Source organism: Vicugna pacos, chromosome 13, assembly GCF_048564905.1.
Source record: "Vicugna pacos chromosome 13, VicPac4, whole genome shotgun sequence".
Lineage (NCBI taxonomy): Eukaryota > Metazoa > Chordata > Mammalia > Artiodactyla > Camelidae > Vicugna > Vicugna pacos.
The window spans coordinates 10,473,100-10,491,505 of record NC_132999.1 but is presented as its reverse complement, the minus strand read 5'-3'; the positions used below and the strand labels follow the sequence as shown (position 1 = coordinate 10,491,505).

Genomic DNA, 18,406 nt, shown 5'->3' with positions numbered 1-18,406 from the left:
GCAACCACAAGTTCGTATTCTGTGTCTATGAGTCTATTTCTGTTTTGTATTTATGCTTTGTTTTTCTGTTTTTTTTTTTTTTTTTTTGAGTCCACATATCAGCGATCTCGTATGGTATTTTTCTCTCTCTTTCTGGCTTACTTCGCTTAGAATGACATTCTCCAGGAGCATCCATGTTGCTGCAAATGGCGTTATGTTGTTGGTTTTTATGGCTGAGTAGTATAGGTTTTTATTCTCCCCTGAGGAGCTGATCTGAAGTCTTGGAGGTTCAGTTACCTGCTGCTACAGAGGGCTCTTACTCCCCTCCCAGTGACTGTTACATTTCTGCTGGTTTTCAACACAACCTCTGTGGAGCTCCATTCCGTGGGGAAGAGAGCTGGTTCCACTCCTTCCAGGAAAAAAACGCCCAATGCCTTCCCTGCCAACTTTCGGTTGCCTGGGCTAAAATGTTATTCTGCAGGGAGGAAGCACAATGGGAAAGGTTATACCTACAGGAAATCTCATATTTGCTCTGCAGGGAAGCATGTGAAAAAATTGAAAGAAAGGAAGCAGCTTAGTAACTAGAGGTTTATTTTGTGTGGGATTTTCTTTTTGGGTATTTTCCCCCTACCCTGTTTCATCATCATTATGTTTTAATGTTTTATTTCCTGTCTACTTGGTTAAGTTGCTTTTATATTAGTGGTGGTTGAGATCTACTATGAACACCAGTAACAGATTCACTGAAAAAAAAAAGAGCAAGGGGAAAATACTTTCCATCATTTTGAGAAAAAAAAGACTGGAAAGCTGTTTTCTATGCATCCTCCCTCTCCCCTAAGCAATCACTAGTAATGATTTTTGTAAGTGGACTAATTATACCGCTGACTTCACAAATGGAATAAGAAATAGGAACCATGCTTGGCTTAAATGACAACCTCCCCCACCAACCCCTCTGGGAATAATAACATTTTAACACCAGAGAATATTTGCTAAAACTTAACAACTATAAAGCTAAATGTATTCCGTCCTCCACGGAACACAAAGGGTTGAATTAAAGGCCCACCAGTTAGCACAGCTCACCGCAGACCTGGATGAAAAAGGAAAGGGCGTGGATTCTGTGTCCCCTTCCTTGTCCTCATCACTCGCTCCTTTCATGCGACTCTGGGATCTGGTCGGGGCTTTGCTGACCCTGCTGGACCTCTAACTATAGAACACGGGGAGCTGTCCCAGTTCAGACATATTTTAATAGGGCTTAAAAAGTCACATAACAAACAGTGATCGCACAGTTTCTGAGCTTCCTGAGGCTCATGGATGTGTTAAGGCTCAGGGTTCCAGGGGAACCGGGACTGGCCTGACTCTCAGGGATGCAGCGAGAGGGTTGGAAGTGAGGGCTGAAGCCAAGCTCAGGAATGGAGGAAGGGCTCACCATCTCTGTGGCAAACATTGATTGGAAACAAAAGTTAAAAATGTTCATTTAGCATTGTGGTATAAAACAGCCGTATTAAATGTCTTTTATTGGGTGTGTAGAAGGTACTCAATAAATATTTTTTGGACTTAATCTTTAAACCAATGGCATGTTCTTAACGATCCTTCTCTTTTTCCATTGTGTACTTGGGCCCCACAAATTGCCCAAATGATGGTGGGCAAACCTAAGAGTAGGATTGCAGGTCTTAGTAAAATGAATCATGTTTTTGAAGGACCATAGACTTGGTAAATGTAAGCAGTCCCTTTAAAATCTCCACACACCTTTCCACCATTCCGGTTTCTCATTCTGCTTCTACTGTCATGTGAATCTGACCAAGTTACATTAACCTCTCCAGACCTCAGTTCCTCCTTGCTCAGAACTAAGGGACTGAACTAGGTCCATTTTAGACATGTTTTAGACATTTTTGTTTTACCCTCTCATTAATAAATTATTTTTCTCCAGCACAAAAATGCACTTTCCTCATTTAAAAACCTTAAGAGTTTTCAGAATTAGTCTGCCTGTATTTTCACTGTGGTGTACACATCATGACTTTACCTCTGGGAACACAACCCTTGAAGCCAGCACTGTAAATGGCAGGTAACATAGGAGTGTAAACCACTTTGAAGTTGGTGAGACCTGAACTTGAATCTTGGCTTTGACAAGTACTGTCTTAGTGACCTTAGGCAGGTTACTATCACTAAGTCTCAATTTCCTTATCGGTAATATGCAGAAAGTGTATTTATAAAGTTATTGTGAACATTGAATATGATAATGGAGGTACTTTGCTCAGCACAGAGCCTGGCCTGTTGCAAACACTTCATTCATATTACCTAATGTTGGTGCTGTAACCTCTTACATCGTAAATTGAGGACTGTTTCACTTGGTCAAGTATTTGTTAGATAAACTGATGATCAGAGTGTTTTCCTGATGGAAACTCACCTAAAATATTTCTTTCTCCTTGCAGATCTTATATTGCACTTTAAACACACCTAAAGTTGACATGGAAAAACTCTTAGGAACACAAATAGGCCTTGAAGATTTCATATTTGCCCATGTGAAAGGGATCAAAAAAGAAGTGAATGTGTTTAAGTCTGAAGATTCACTTGGTATCACCATTACAGATAATGGTGCCGGCTACGCTTTTATAAAGGTAAGTCCTAAAAAATAACTATGTGACTTAACTGAGGGTAACATTTAAGAAAATCTAGCAGGTCAAAGAAAGTTTGAAATGATCTTCAGAGAGCTAACTCAGCAGGGATGGATGGATTGATAATGTTCCAGTTGTAAAAAAGTTTCAAAGACATTATTCTTTTGTTTACCCTTTCCTTGAATGTTTTCCCTTCAGTTTAAACTTCCTCTAGAATTTAGCGTTTATTGAAAAGGAAAGCCTGGCCCTGGTGCCTGCTCATCCTCACGGGCTCTTGTAGGTCTGTAGTTCATCAGTGTCTGGTAACTTCCATGCTGATTTCCATTGATTTAGTGTTATTTCCAAGTGCACATAATTTTGGCCACCTTATTTACTTCTTTAAAACAAAGTGCTCTTCAAAAATTTCTAAAATATATATGGTTGATCTTTGAACAACATGAGTTTGAACTGTGTGGGTTCACTTGCATGTGGATCTTTTTCAATAGTAAATGGTACAGTATGACATAATCCGTGGTTGGTTGAATCTGCGGATGTGGAACTGTAGATATGGGGAACCGATTATAGGGTGGGATTTTTTTTTCATTTTTAAGGACATTGCCTTTTTATTATGGGATCTTAATTAGTATTAAATTTAAAACAATTTTTAAAAATTGAAGTATAGTCATTTACAATGTGTCAGTTTCTGGTGTACAGCATAATGTCCCAGTCATGCATATATATACATATATTCGTTTTCATATTCTTTTCCATTAAAGGTTACTGTAAAATGTTGAACATAGTTCCCTGTGCTATACAGAAGAAACTTTTTAAAAATCTATTTTTGTATATAGTGGCTAACATTTGTAAATCTCAAACTCTCAAATTTATCCCTTCCCACCCCCTTTCCCCGGTGACCATATGATTGTTTACTATGTCTGCGAGTCTGTTCTGTTTTGTAGATAAGTTCATAGTGTCCTTTTTTTTTTTTACATTCCACATATGAGTGATATCATATGGTATATTTCTTTCTCTTTCTGGCTTACTTCGCTTAGAATGACAATCTCTAGGTCCACCCATGTTGCTGCAAATGGCATTATTTTATTCTTTTTTATGGCTGAGTAGTATTCCATTGTATAAATATACCACAACTTCTTTATCCAGTCATCTGTCAATGGACATTTAGGTTACTTCCATGTCTTGGCTATTGTAAATAGTGCTGCTATGAACATTGGGGTGCATGTATGTTTTTGAATTAAGAGTTCCCTCCAGGTATATACCCAGAACTTGGATTGCTGGATCATATGGTAGGTCTGTTTTTAGTTTTTTGAGGAATCTCCATACTGTTTTTCATAATGGCTGCACCAAACTACATGTAAGGTGGAATTTTTTTAAGGAGGATTTTCCACTATGTGGAGGGTCAGCACTCCTAACTGCTGCATTGTTCAAGGGCCAACTGTAGTTCTTTTATCTGAATACAAAGAGCAATATAGAGCTGCAAAGACAAGAGAAGGAAGTTTGAAATGGTATGAAAAACTTTAAGAACTGAGGAGTGGTAAAAAGGTTCATCTCAAATATCAATTCTATTACTGTAATAAATAGTTGCAATACACTGACTTATTGAATGCTGATCATGTACTATGCCCTTTGCATATACACTTCCTCGTTTAATGCTCACAACAATTCTAGTTGGTACCATGCTTTCTTCTTATTTACTTTTTTGTTGAGGTGTAACAGATCTTTAATGTATGGCTGGAATATTTACAGATCTGTGTAAATGCCACCCAGGTCAAGGGAAATTTCATTTCCACCATCCAGAATGCTCCTTTGTGCCCCTTCTCAGTCAATACCTCTCCCCCACAAGGGTAACCACTATTTTGACCTTTATCACTATGGTTTTGCCTGTTCTCGAATTTCATATCAATGGAGTTAATTTATTACGACCTCTGCTGTTTCTGGCTTTTGTTCAGCATGTCTGGGAGGTTCATCTCTGGGTGGGAACTATTATCAACCTTTCCTTTTACAGATGTAGAAACAGCATTAGGAACGTTAAGCGGCTTGTCCAATGTTAGGCAGCTGGACAAATTCAGGATTTGAATCCAAGAGGTCTGACTCCAGAGCTGGCAATACTACCCCCTGAGCGAAGAATTAGCAATAAACTTCATGCAACAGAGCACATTTCATGCTTTATTTTGTCCAAATCCTTGATTTGCTGATGCATTGTCATCATTAAAAAAAATAGCCTTAGGGCAGTTATCTTCTTAACTGTAAGTAGTGCTTTAACTTCCCACTTGATAGAATGGCTATTTTTAGCTCTGCAAAAGATATGACTGTGCTGAAGGTTGAGTGGGTGACCAAATGGAAAATCTGCCAGTTGAGAGAGTCATGTGGGATTATCCAGGGGAAGCTCAGGACATGAGGCCCGTGTAGCAATGCCTTTCTAATGTCAGCAGGGAAGGGCTTGGAAGTTTTGCAAACACGCATGGCTTTTTGAGATCTTAGCCTCTGATGTTCAGAGCTTGTGATTCTATTTTTTTATGCCCCGTCAAACATGTGCCTGCTTCAGAGTACGAGTCACTGGCCCTGTGGAGACAGAGAACATGGTGGCAAAGAGGAAGAGGAGCCTAAGCCAAACCTCTGATAAGAGTTCAACTTTGAAGAGGAATGACTTATCATACTGTGTACATGGTTGATATGATTTTTTTAAAAATTGAGAGAGGAATAAATTTCAAACTTATTGACAGATTGTAATAACACAAAGAACTCACATAGTACCCCTTACTCAAAAAAATCCAGTTTTTACCATTTGCTACATTGGCTTTATTCTCTTACTGACATATACATACGTGTAATTTCCCCTGAGCGACTGGAAAAGGGATTGCATATATTATGTCTCTTTATCCCTTAACACTTCAGAATGTAGTTTTTAAGAACAAAGATATTCTCTGAAGTACACCCACAGTACAGCTATGAAACTCAGGAACCCTAACAGTGATAGAATACTTTCAAACTAATCTAATGTCCATGTGGCAGTTTTATGAGTTGTCCTTATAGTTTTTCCTGATATAAGTCCAGTCCAGTATTATTATTTAGTTATCAAGTCTTTTTAGTTGTCTTTTTTCTGGAACAGTTCCTCAGTCTTTTAGAGGATATCCCTCATTTTTGGCTTTTTTGATGTCTCTTCCTGTTGAGAAACAGGCCATACATTTTTTTTTTCAGGTTGTACATTTTTGGCAAGAAAACTAGATAAGCGATGTTATGTGCTTCTTATCTCAGAAAGTGTGGTATCTTGGTTTGTCTCATTATTCGTGACGTTAATTTTGGTCGCTTGGGTAAGGTAGTGTCTGCCAGTCTTAACTCACTGCAACGTTTGTATATTTTCCTTTGTAATTAGTAATTTGTGGGAAGATACTTTGAAATTATGTAAATATCCTGTTCTCTTACTTGCACCCCACAAATTCAGCATCTATTGAGGAGTCTTGCCTGTGACTCAGTTTTTACTATAATGGTTGCAAAATGGTGGTATTTCTAATTCCATCATTTCCCATGTATTTTTAAAAGACATTCCATTGTAATAAAACACTCTGCCTATATATTATCTATTATCAACATGAACACATGATTTCTTATTCAGCAGGCCCATTACCATTATTTGTTTTGATGCTCAGATTTCCTGAGATTCGGCGGGCAGGAGTCCCTTTCAGCTGGCTCCTGTATTTCTTTGACCTGACTCCTATTACTTTATTGAGCAATTCCTTCCTTTCTGGCATGTTCTAAGTTCATCTTTCATCTTTTTGTTCCCAGGCTTGGAATCAGCCATTTCTTCGAGGAGCTCTGGTTTTTTTCAGTGAGGATGTGTAATTTCAAAATCGATACCTGAATGCTAGTTGCACACGTTCATTGCTACCAGAGTGTCACTGCTTCTAGGTGCTTTCAATTACCGCTGAAAGTGTTAGAAAACACGTATTTTATTTTTAAAATTAAAAAAATTGTTTTTTTTATTGAAGTGTAGTTGATTTACAATGTTAGTTTCAGGTGTACAGCAAAGCGATTCAGTTATATACACATATACCTACATATATATCTTTTCCAGATTCTTTTTCATTATATGTTACTGCAAGAAATTGAATATAGTTCCCTATGCTATATAGTAGGTGTTTGTTGTTTATCTGTTTTATACATAGTAATGCATATTTGTTAATTGCAAACTCCTAATTTATCCCTCCCCCACCTTTTCTCCTTTGGTAACCATTGTTTGTTTTCTGTGTCTGTCAGTCTACTTTTGGTTTGTAAATAAAATTTGTATCATTTTTTAAAAGATTCCACATATAAGTGGTATCATATGATATTTGTCTTTCTCTGTCTGACTTGCTTCACTTAATAGAAAACATGTATCTTAGAAATTATGAATTCATAATTATGCCTCTAATTCTAATCCTGCCCCACAGGGTTCTTCCTTGGCTTTTCTACTAAAGTATTAACTTTCAGAATGATTGGAATATTTAATCATTTTCTTAGTTTTACAATATACATAAAATAGTTTCAGAATTGCTGTATCTATAGTTGGAGAAATAAATCTATTAAGAGTTCAAGATTTGTATGCATTTTTTTTTTTTTGTCTTTAAATGCATGTATACAATCCAAGCATTCTCTTCAGGAGGTACTTGGGGTAGGTTCTCACTTGCCCCTCCTCCCTCCATCCCATGATTTCTCATTTAAAATAACTATTGAATCCAGTTATTTCTCTTTGAATTGACTTTGAGTTTTACCTCTCATGTTGATTTAATTTTATTTTCTGAATACATAATAGTTTGAAAAGTCAAAACTATAATAAAAGATATATACAGAGATGCCACTCCTTCTCTGTCCCCATTACTCATTTCTCCCACTCCTTGAAGTAATCAATTTCATTAATTTCTGGCTTACTATTCCAATGCTTTTTGCCAAGATAAGCATAAAAAGTGGAATGTTCCCAGAGTTTGCACGTCATCCTTGTTAGGGGGCCATGCTAATCTTCTCTGTGTGGCTCCAATTTTAGTGTATGTGCTACTGAAGCAAGTACTTGATACGCTTTTAGCAGTGGCTGGAAGTCAGTAGATTTATGGAAGAGGACAGTGTGGTGCGTGTTTAGACAAGGGTGAGGAGGAAGGAGTCCATGATTAGGAAGGCAGTGCCGTGTGGCGCATAGGACCATGGGCTTTAGAATCACACCTACTTTCAGTCTTGGTTCAGCCCCTTATTTACTTGCTGTTGACCTTGGTCAAGTCCTTAAACCTTTCTAAGCCTTCTCTCAAATGGGAATATTAGCACTTACTTTACAGAATTATTTGGGTACAAACTAATGATGTATCTGAAATGTTTGATAATACTAGTAACTGATAGCTAATACCTTCATGGTAGCAATAATAACAAATCATCACATAATTAGGAGATGAGGTCAATGGCAGGGAAATGTATTAACTAGTACTGCCTGGCCTTCACATATCAAAGACAACAGACAAACATTTATGATTTTACTACACAGGTTTTAGCATTTCCCAGGAAAAAATGTATAAATAACTAACCAGAAAATTCAGAGTATACTTATAACAAACTCCATAAATTCCTGAAATAGTTTTAAGATCAGAGTTGGTACATATTTTCTATAAAAGGCCAGATAGTAAATAGTTTAGATTTTGTTCTAATTTATGGTCATACAGTCTCTGTTGTAACTACTCAACTCAGCCTTTGTAGCACAAAAAGTTATATACGATGCTGAAATGACGAACATAGATGTCTTCTAGAAAAGCCTTATTTATGGACATTGTAATTTGAATTTATATAACTTTCACATGTCACAGATATTCTTTTTTGTCCCCAAACCATTTGAAAAGGTAAAACCATTCATAACTCACGGCTATAATGAAAACAGTGATGGGCCAGATCTGACCTATGAACCATTGTTTGCTGATCCCTAGTTTAAGAAAAGAGCATGCTTTTAGAAACAAAATAAAAATAAGGGCTTATACTATGCAATTAAGAAACAAAAACCGCAGTAACATGGGTGGACCTAGAGATGATCCTTCTAAGTGAAGTCAAGGAGAGAACGACAAATATCATGATATCACTTATGTGGAATCTAAAAAATGATACAAATGAACTTATTTACAAAAGAGAAACAGATTCACAGACATAGAAAACAAGCTTATAGTTACCAAAGGGGAAAAGGAGTGGAAAGGGATAAATTAGAGGAGTTTGGCTTTAGCAGATACAAACTATAGTATATATAAAATTGACAACAGGTCCTACTGTATAGCACAGGGATTCGATATCTTGTAATAACCTATAATGAGAAAGAATATGAAAAAGAATATGCATAACTGAATCACTATGCTGTACACCAGAAACTAATACAATATTGTAAATCAACTGTACTTCAATAAAAAAAGAAATGAAAACTGAAATTGATTTTGAATTGAAGTAACTTATAAATAACAAAACTGTCATTGCCAGAATATCTTCTTATAGAAATCTTTAATTTGGGCTACTTCAGTAGAACTAAATCACGTTTTAGCATGATCCTTCTGAGAAATATGGTACTGACATAGTTCTAACATTTTGATTAATTATCTAGAACTAATAATCAGTAAGGTTAGAAATATACAAGGTCGGAGTTGGGGCAGAGGGTTCTAGGATGGAAGTTAGGATCTCTGAGAAGAGGCGTGTAAAGCCAGAATAGAAGCAGTGATCTGAGAAAATAGGTAATGATTGAGATTTACAGGCCATGATATACAAAAATATTTTATGTTGTCTTTGCCTTCTGCAGCATCGAGCGCCAAAGCCAGATGAGAGAAAGTTCTAAGTGTTATAGACAATAATATTAAGTGACTCAGTAAATATAGAGTTAATGCCTCTGTTTTCCTAGTCCTCTGTGCCTGAGTAGCACTTTTAGCATTCTTATTAATTTCTATCAAGCTCTGGTAAGATGATTAAAGTATATTGGGTTTCAGAAACTGTTAAAGTATATTGGATTTCAGAAACTTGTCTCAATTGCTGCCTCATTCTTTATTCGATTAGGAAGCTAAGGCTGAGGTAACCCACAGAGCACATGGTCAGTGTCTCTGCTCTGCTTCTCTGTCTGCTCCACCTTCGGTGCTCTTCGATTTTCTTGTGTTGGCCTTCCTCTCTTCACCCCAGATTCTCCCCTGCTGCCTCTGGTGATGACGCATGCTTTGACTTTTCTCTGCCCACCTGGACTCTCACCTTGCTGCCTGCCGGGAGCTGCCTTTCCTCTGTCTCACTAGACACTGTTCTGTTTGCCTCTGTGGCTGCCCATAGGTCCTGGTGACCCTAGATTTCCGTTACTCTGCCCTTTAATTTACTGGTAAGATTCATACATGTCCTTAAAGCCTTTCACTTAATTAGTTTTATATAATGCTTATTCTTATTAAAATTACAATAGTAAATTTTAAGAAACTAAAAATATGTGGAGCTGAAATTTGTATGGTGAAGGTGATCTAAAGAAAACCAGGTTCGGAAGGTATCAAGCAATACATTAGAATAAAAACTAAGAAGGATACAGATTTTCGCCTTCTCTAGTGACTTAAGAACAGTTAGATGACAGAATATTAAAGAATTTTTTTTTCTTTGTTTCTTTGGACTCTAGTCTTAGTCTCACTTATGTTTCTATGACGGTTTAGAAACTCCAATTGTACTGAGTGGTGTGTTGTGGTTACCCTTGTTTGCTTCCATAGCTTATAAAGCTAATAGAGACTTCCTAAAAAACATTGTCAGTTAGATTACGACATTTCTGGGTTTTTGCTTCATCATGAACTATTTGTAATGACAAATAATCTCCATGTGAATTGACATTACTGTGTCATTTGCGTAAAGCATAATAACAGTTGTTACGATGAGCATAGCAGTGTTCTTAAAATCCTGGGGTGAAAAAACCTACTGTCAGTTTTGGTATATGGTAATTTTAAAAGTTAAAAAATCTCCAGCCTTGCCAGGTTAGTCTGCTACACATTGCTCTTCTTATGACACTATTATAGAGATGCTGGGACACAGGAGATCAGTTTTCCTCTCAACTCTTGGACACAGTGATCAGTCACCCTGCTGACTTAGACGATGTGACTTTTCGACCCAGCAAGAGTGGGAAATATACATACTTTATCACACAATAGAAATATCGTTATTTCTAGCCTGTCATTCTCACGAAGGATTTGTGACACCAGCAGCAGACTGTGGCCTGCATTTTGCCGTGTTTCTCAGTGCTGTTGAAGAATTTTTAAGTCTTTTTCTGGATGTAAACTATGCGGAGTTTTCTGGAGCTCCTGTCCCTAAAATCCTTTCAGAAATTCTTAGTACTATCTTAGGAAGTCTGACATCTCATTTTGAAGCTCTGTGCTGTAGATGTATTGTATACATGTATGATAGTTGAGAAGGACCAATTTGGAGTTTCTCCTTGGGTCCTAAGTTCTCTTCACCTAAAATATATACATGAGAAGTGATGGTACAGAAATCATTCTTATGGGCTCCCCAACTGATAGCCATACCTGTCTCTTAAGTATCAGTATTCTTAGCTAAGGTTATACCAATTCTTCAGTCTTGGATTTGTAACTAAGATTTAAAAAATGTAGCCAGTAGAAAAAACTCCAGCTTTATTCTTTAAATTTCTTTTGGTGGAGGGGAGGTAATTTGATTGATTGATTGTTTTTTTTTTACAGGAGGTGCTGGACATTGAACCCAGGACCTCATGCGTGCTAAGCATGCGCTCTACCACTTGAGCTATTCCCTCCCCCATAAGCTTTATGCTTATGTAATGGGCCTCATGTTGAAATGATTCCAGTCATTTATGGTGGGACTTTTCTGTGCAGATGTGCTAGGCACACGGCACACATACAGTGGTGAATAAGGCCATCTCTGCCCCCAGGACGTTACAGTTCAGTCGTGGAGACTGAGAGGTCGGGGCACACTTGCACTGTGCTGTGCTGAACGTGGCAAAGTACTTCATCTTCCTGATCCATGGCATGAGGCTCTCCTAAAGGTTGTTCAAATGAGATAGTGAATGTAAAGTGCTTAGCTTAGAGCTCAGCATATGTAGCAGAATGTACGAGAAGCACGAGAGTGGCGCCTTACCTGGGCCTGGGGGAGTGGGCTGGGAGGTGCCAGGAAAAGCTGCTCAGAGGAGGTGTTGACCGTGACAGAGCCGAATGATGAATGAGAAGAAAGGAGCAGAGTGGTTGGATGGCTGTCTTTTGTTGCTCGGTCTTCTGTCTCTAACTGAACATTAAACTGCCTTGTTGCTGTGTCAGTATCTTGTACACAACATCTCAAGAGCCTGAAAAGTAATACTGCACGGTTCTACTTTATATAAAGTGTTGTCCCTAATTTTCTTTCAGAGAATTAAAGATGGCAGCATAATTGACTCAGTGAAAACAGTCTGTGTCGGGGATCACATTGAATCCATCAACGGAGAAAACATCGTTGGGTGGCGCCACTTTGATGTTGCGAAGAAGTTAAAGGAACTGAAAAAAGAGGAACTCTTTACCATGAAGTTAATAGAACCCAAGAAAGCCTTTGGTAAGTTGGTTCACTGAACTGTGCCCCTGGCTTATCTTTCTAAGGGAGGTGACTACTGTGATGTGGTGCCGTGTGCTCTCGTGGATCAGTTAAGAGCAAGAGCAGCGATAGATGGCACTGCTTATAAGGAAGACAACCATTGAAGGAGGGGAAAAAAATTTGCCTGGAAAGACATTTTCTTAAAAAGACATTTGGAGTTATAAAGTCTAATGTCTAGTGACTCGGAATGTGTTCCAGAGTCTAAGAACAGCACATTGTACTGCGTTTATCTTGCTGAGCAGTGACATTTTTGATTAAGCTCTCTTAACGGTGATAACCCTCGTTCACGGGCCTCATCAGCAAAACCTTTGGTTACACATGGAATTGGCATTTAAAATAGTTATCTAGTCTATTTTAAAGACTTCCTTCAATGCTTTTCCTCCATTGGCATTTTGAATTTGGCAGTGTGGAACGGTATGACGTTACTTCTTTGGTGTGACATCTGTACTTGTTTGGTTTTAGCCATGGCAGCTGTGTTCCAACTGTTGTTCAAACCCCCAGGGCCACCTCATCTACAGGAAAATGTGCCAGCTTCTCTCTCACTACCCAGCACTATTTTAATAAGCCAAACGATGGCTTAGTGTTCATCGGTGTTAAAATATCTACAGCAGAATCATTCTAGGCTGCCCTTCCACATCCGTGACTCCACCCACCTTATGTTCTTTCCTTTGCTCACTAAACATAAATATTCCTTATAGTTTGTCTGTAATGGCAGTTAACGACAGTGACGGGAGAATGCAGTGGGTCTGGGGAATTACTTTTCCCCTCCCTTAGCAAGTAAGGGGGAGATCCTAGCCATACGGAAATGAAAAGTTTTCTCTGCTTCCAAGTAATTCTATGCCATTTAATAGAAATACAGTGTAGGTGGTATTGCTTATGGGAGACAGGGTTTTAAGAAGATGTAAGAAAAGGATGTCTTATACTGGTGCTGCTCCTGGAGGGACCATTCTAGGAACCGCTGCTACAGACACTGTGATTCTGCACGGTGCATTGCGGCATCTGAGCTCTCCCACACAGGAAGGTGGGCCAGCTCTCAGATTTCTATCCAGCAGCTCCTTTTTCCAAAAAATTTTGGTTTCCAGAGGGTAAGGAGGGTGGGAAGGGATAAATTGGGACTTTGAAATTTACACCTCTTGGGGAGTGATGGAAATGTTAGCTATCTTGATAGTGGTGGTGGTTTCATTGGTGTATTCATCAAATTATACATCTGAAATACATGTAGTTTACAGGAATCATACCACAATAAAGGTGTTAAAAATAAATAAAATTTAAAAATGTACTTTTAATGGAATTTAATTAATTAATTTCTTAACCAGTCTTTTTTAGGGGGGAAGGAAGTAATTATATTTTTATTTAGTTTGTTTATTTTAACGGAGGGACTGGGGGCTGAACCCAGGACCTCACGCATGCTAAGGACAGGCTCCACCACTGAGCTGTACCCTCCCCCTAAGCAGTTCCTTTTGAAACGGCTTTGTTTGGTAACCAACTTCCTGGGTATCATAGCATATAAATTAATAGGACGTAGACAGTTCGAGATAAATATTATTTGATTTAGGCTCTTTGTAAATCAGAGTTATTCTTAGTACAACTCAAGGAAAATAATTTCTTTCTACACTTGTCCCCACCATATAATCTGTTTTCCAAAGTTAATCTCTCTCTATTTTCCCTCGTCTGCATATACATCGTGTGGTCCCTGTGTTTCTGTAGAATGTTGCTGATACACCTTAACATGGATGTTAGGTTGGTGATAGAATTGGATGTTACAGAGGTCATTGTACTTAGCTATTATTGCATGATTAAATGTTTTCCTTCAGCATTTGAGACATACGTGTAGACGTTTGGTGTACTTCTCTGCCTTATGTGCCTGTGACTTCTGAAGCCGCTGTCTGTTACCACATCTGAATTCCGTGGGTAGATTTGAGATGGACGATGAGTAGGATTTTCCTAATAGGCGTATGTTATTTCAGCATCTCACATTCTGGTGGTGCTGTGGGTCCGGATACCTGAAGATTGATTTTGGAGCAGTGACAAGTTTTTATTTTCCAAGGTTTCAATGGCAGCTTAACTCAACTTAACCCAGATTAAATCTGCTGGTCCATATGCATTTTCCACCCTGTGGGTTGATCTTTGCCTCTGGCCCTGCTTATTTTTTTGCCTGAAGGATAAAGACATTGCTATCCTGTGGCCTCATTCCAGCACTTAGCTCTTTGCCAGGGAGGGAGTGTAGGTACATCAGGAGATACTTGGGGGACCAGGCTTGGCCCCTTTATCTCCATCTCAATCTTACCTTTTGCTGTGTTTCCTTCCTTCTTGTTTTTCTAGCATTTTCACTGGTGCCTTAATTCAAATTTAAAGCCCTTCATGATTATCTGACTCTGTCGTCTTGGCATCCTACCAGGAGGAAGGGCCATTCTGCGTGAGGCAGAGCTTTCTCCTTGTATTCAGATAGGCCATCTTGGCTGAAGCTGAGTTATTTCTGGGATTGTACCAAAAGCTGTGAGAAATGGCTACACACTCTAGGATTTTGACATTGTCCTACCAACTTCCCTAAGTATTTAACCTGGGGAGGCGTGAGGACAGTGTCCCCAGATACCGGAGGGAGTGGTGTTGTTGGCGGCTTTGCACCAGCGTTGACAAGGGTGATGAGCGTGGCTCCCCAGCCATCAATGATGGAATCCTTACTGCCTGCTCTGTTCCCACATTGTGGGTCACTACCCACATCCCACTTCGAGGGGCCACTGTACGTGCCAAGATTCTTTGAGAGCTACAGAATAAGCACTGTCTAATTTAAGGAAAAGGCATTTCTTGGGAAGGACTATCAGGTAGGTCTCAGAAACAAAGACAATTCAGTCAAGCCTTGTACCAATAGGAAGCAAAGCTGTTTCAGGGATGTGTGAACCAGGAACCCTTCATGGTACTGGTTTAATTGACTTTCTCCAATTATTTCCTATCTTCATGTTACTCCATGTAGAATTCAAATTCCTGGGATGGGGTGGCGGACTGATTAGGTCATGTCCTTCTTGGTCGTGGGAAGGCAGGCTACACGATAGGCCAACCAAAATCACACAGAACCATGACGTGGGGGAAGATTCCTTTTGGGTAGGAGAAGGCAGATATCCATTTTACCATTTCTCTAAGGTGTTATACCTTGTTCTTTAGGCAGAGAAGTGTTAGTTTTCTCTTGACTTTGAACCTGACTCTAGTCATGCATGATGCGTTCAGGCTGGGTGTATCAGAATGAATGTGGAGGGAGGAGGGTATTGTCAACTAGCTTTGGGTGTCTAGTCTTTTTATTTTTTTTTTCTGCTAGGTGTCAGATGCTGTTATGGACTGAAGTATGCCCCCTAAAATTCATATGTTGAAGTCGACTCATCTCTAGTCCCTCAGAATGGGACTATATTTCGAGATAGAATCTTTAAAGAGGTAGTTAAGTTAAAATGAGGTCATTAGGGTGGCTCCCTGGTCCAATATGACTGATGTATTTATAAGAGGAAATTTGGACAATGGAGCCATAGGGAGGGAGAGTGCCATGTGAACATGAAGACAGCCACCTGCAAGCCAAGGAGAGAGGGCTCAGAGGAAAGTAACCCTGGTGACAGCTTGATAATGGACTTCCAGCCTCCGTAATTAAGGTAGTAAGTTTTTGTGTTTAAGCCAGTTGGTCCTTTGTTACAGCAGCCCTAGAAAACGAATACAGACACCAGTAAGTATGTGTACACACACAGACACAGACACACACACACACACACACACACACACACACATATGTGTGTATATACAGGGCAAGTTCTTTGACTTTGACAGTAGATCTTGGACTTCCTAACATTGTAGAAGGTACAGGTTGGGTATATTAGCAGTCCTTTGGCCTTGGGCAGGTGGCAGGCAAGAACATACTCATGTATTTTCAGTCAGCAAATATTTGAATAATTAGTATTTGCTGGTCCTAGGGTGCTAGTTGCTGGAATAATAGTCACCGTTTATTGAGAACCTGCTGTGTTCCTACATCATACTACACGCTTGGAATACCCGCGAATAAGATCCAGTTCTTGTCTGCAAGAAACTCATGTCTTGGAGGAAGAGATGGATATGAAAAATTTTAAATGAAGAATATTAGAGATGATAGAATGTACTGGAGGTTTAACAGTAGGCTCCATCAAGCCAACCAAGGAGTTGGGGTAAAGCTTCCTGGACAGGGAATTTGAGCTGAATCTTCCAAGAGACTTGCTCAATAAACAAATCAGGGAAGGCCGTCCTAGGGAGTGTGAACAGATTAAGCAAAGATGCAGAAATATGGAACAGTATCACATAGCTGGGAAGATGCTGTATGTCTGTGTGGTTGGAATATAGGTGGTGGCGTGGCAAGTGGTGAAGCTCGAGTGAGTGGGGACCAAGTGATCACGGGCCTTGTGTATGAAGGCAGAGAGTGGGCAGTGGAGAGCCACTTGAGGGGTTTAGGCAGGGGAGAAACATAATGAGGCTTGAATTTTAGAAAGGCATTTTGGCGACTGTGTCAGAGGGAGGGGTGGGCTGCGACTTAGATGTAAGGAAAGACTCTATTGTGCTAGTTGAGGGGAGAGAAGGTGAAATCCTGAATTCAGGCAGTGCCTGTAGGCGTGGATAAGTGGTTCTGGGGACTAGACGGTGGTGTGCTGGAGACATTTGTGCCCATCTCTTTACAATTCCACGTCCAGTGGCATCAAGTCGGTTGCTTGAAATTGGCTGAGGTGAGGTATTTACATCATGGAAATAGGCAAGTGCTTCAAGTCAGGGCTTTTTTTTTTTTTTTTTCCCAGCCTGTAAAGCTGACTGTTAAACACTTCCCCACATACCACTGAATATTAAGAAGGTGGAATTGGTAACCCATTGGTGGTAGAGGTAAAGGGAAAGAAACTCCAAGTGATGGCCCGCAGCCCTGTGGGCTGAGTGTGGTGCCATTCTCTGAGAGGAGGAAGAATGGAAAAGAAAGAGATTCGGGGGAGGAGACAGGGAAGAGAGGTTGTACTTATGGTGCAATTTTGGGCCTTAAGAGTTTGAAATCTGTAGGACAATTCAGTTGGAGATATGTAAGAGGTAGGTGGGTATTTAGAATTCGGGCCCAGGGAATGGGATTTCTGAGTAATTTATAGTCATAAAAATAGATCCAACAACTGAGAGTCAAAAGAGAGAAAGACCAAAAACAGGGATGTGGGGGAGCCCCACATGTAAGGGGTGGAAGGAGGAAGGGGAGGCAGCACAGAGAGGAACTGGCCAGACATGGCGGAGGCAGCTTCCAGGTGGCCTTCACCCGGGCACTCAAGAACAAGTCACTTGTCCCAAGAGCAAATGCGTGATTGTAGCTTTCCTAAGTTGGCTGTGGGGCTCTGAGGGAGGAATAAAGGCCATCAGAAAGCATACCCTCAGAATCTCCTGTGCTAGTTTAAGTCACTGTTTTTCAACTAGTAGGTCTCAACCAGTGTGTTTAGAACACAAAGTAGAATAGAACTGAAAATTTCACAGTGCTTTGTGCCTAGGAAGGGCAAGTATTGTCTTGGTTTCAACGTTCCTGTGTATCCATGTGTGTGTTTCCGCTATCTACATATTTATGAGTCGTGCTATAATGTATACATTTCTCACTATATGTCACAGCAAAAACATTTGAAAGATACTGGTTGAAATGACCCTCTTGTTGAAAACTTGTAATTTAATGGGAAATCTTTCCCATAACTAAGATGGTTTCTCCTGGTCAGCTGCTTTCTGATCCAGAGTTTCCTTCGTCTAGCCATGAGCTGATGGCAGCCTTCCCAGTCCTTATCAAGTATCGGCTGGAATGTCTCTAGTGGTATTTTTTTTAGGGCATGGCTCACTTCCTTTCCTCTTTGCCAGTGAAAAGGCACATATCTCCACAGTGAGCTCAAGCCTGCAGTGTGCCCTGTAAACCTAGATTTTCCCAAGGCTGTGAAAATGCCTTCTTCCATTTAACTGACTCCAGGACCCTGCTGATTTGTTTTCCTATGAGGCCTTTTAATTAACTACTAGATGGATGAGGCTTTGATTCAGTATTACTTAGATGGCTGTCTACATCGTTTATCCCAGAGAATTTCTTTAACTTGTGATTGTTGCCCTTTATGGAAAGAAGTTTGTGGAAGGAGGTCTGAAATGTTTCTGTAAAGTGTTTCGAAAACCAGAAAGCAAGTTGAAAAGATTGCTTGCCTCCAAAAGCATTGATAGTACTTGTTTTGAGGTTTGATTTTGTTACAGGT

The 18,406-nt window shown here is 39.6% G+C and overlaps 1 protein-coding gene and 1 non-coding gene across 4 annotated transcripts in view; one reads left to right on the top strand and one right to left on the bottom strand.

The window, feature by feature from the left end:
* Nucleotides 1-18,406, top strand: part of GIPC2 (GIPC PDZ domain containing family member 2) — an 80,661-nt gene that overhangs the window by 25,055 nt on the left and 37,200 nt on the right. For all 3 annotated transcript variants that reach the window (XR_012079009.1, XM_072974144.1, XM_006205954.4), the window contains exons 2-3: nucleotides 2,406-2,591; nucleotides 11,948-12,128. Coding sequence is in view for 2 of the 3 variants with exons in the window: in XM_072974144.1 (XP_072830245.1) it covers nucleotides 2,406-2,591; nucleotides 11,948-12,128 (367 nt within the window). In the remaining variant the exon portion in view is untranslated. The remainder of the gene's footprint in view (nucleotides 1-2,405; nucleotides 2,592-11,947; nucleotides 12,129-18,406) is intronic.
* On the bottom strand, nucleotides 7,520-7,626 carry LOC116282834 (U6 spliceosomal RNA). The gene has a single exon (XR_004192388.1). It is a non-coding gene; the product is annotated as a U6 spliceosomal RNA (small nuclear RNA).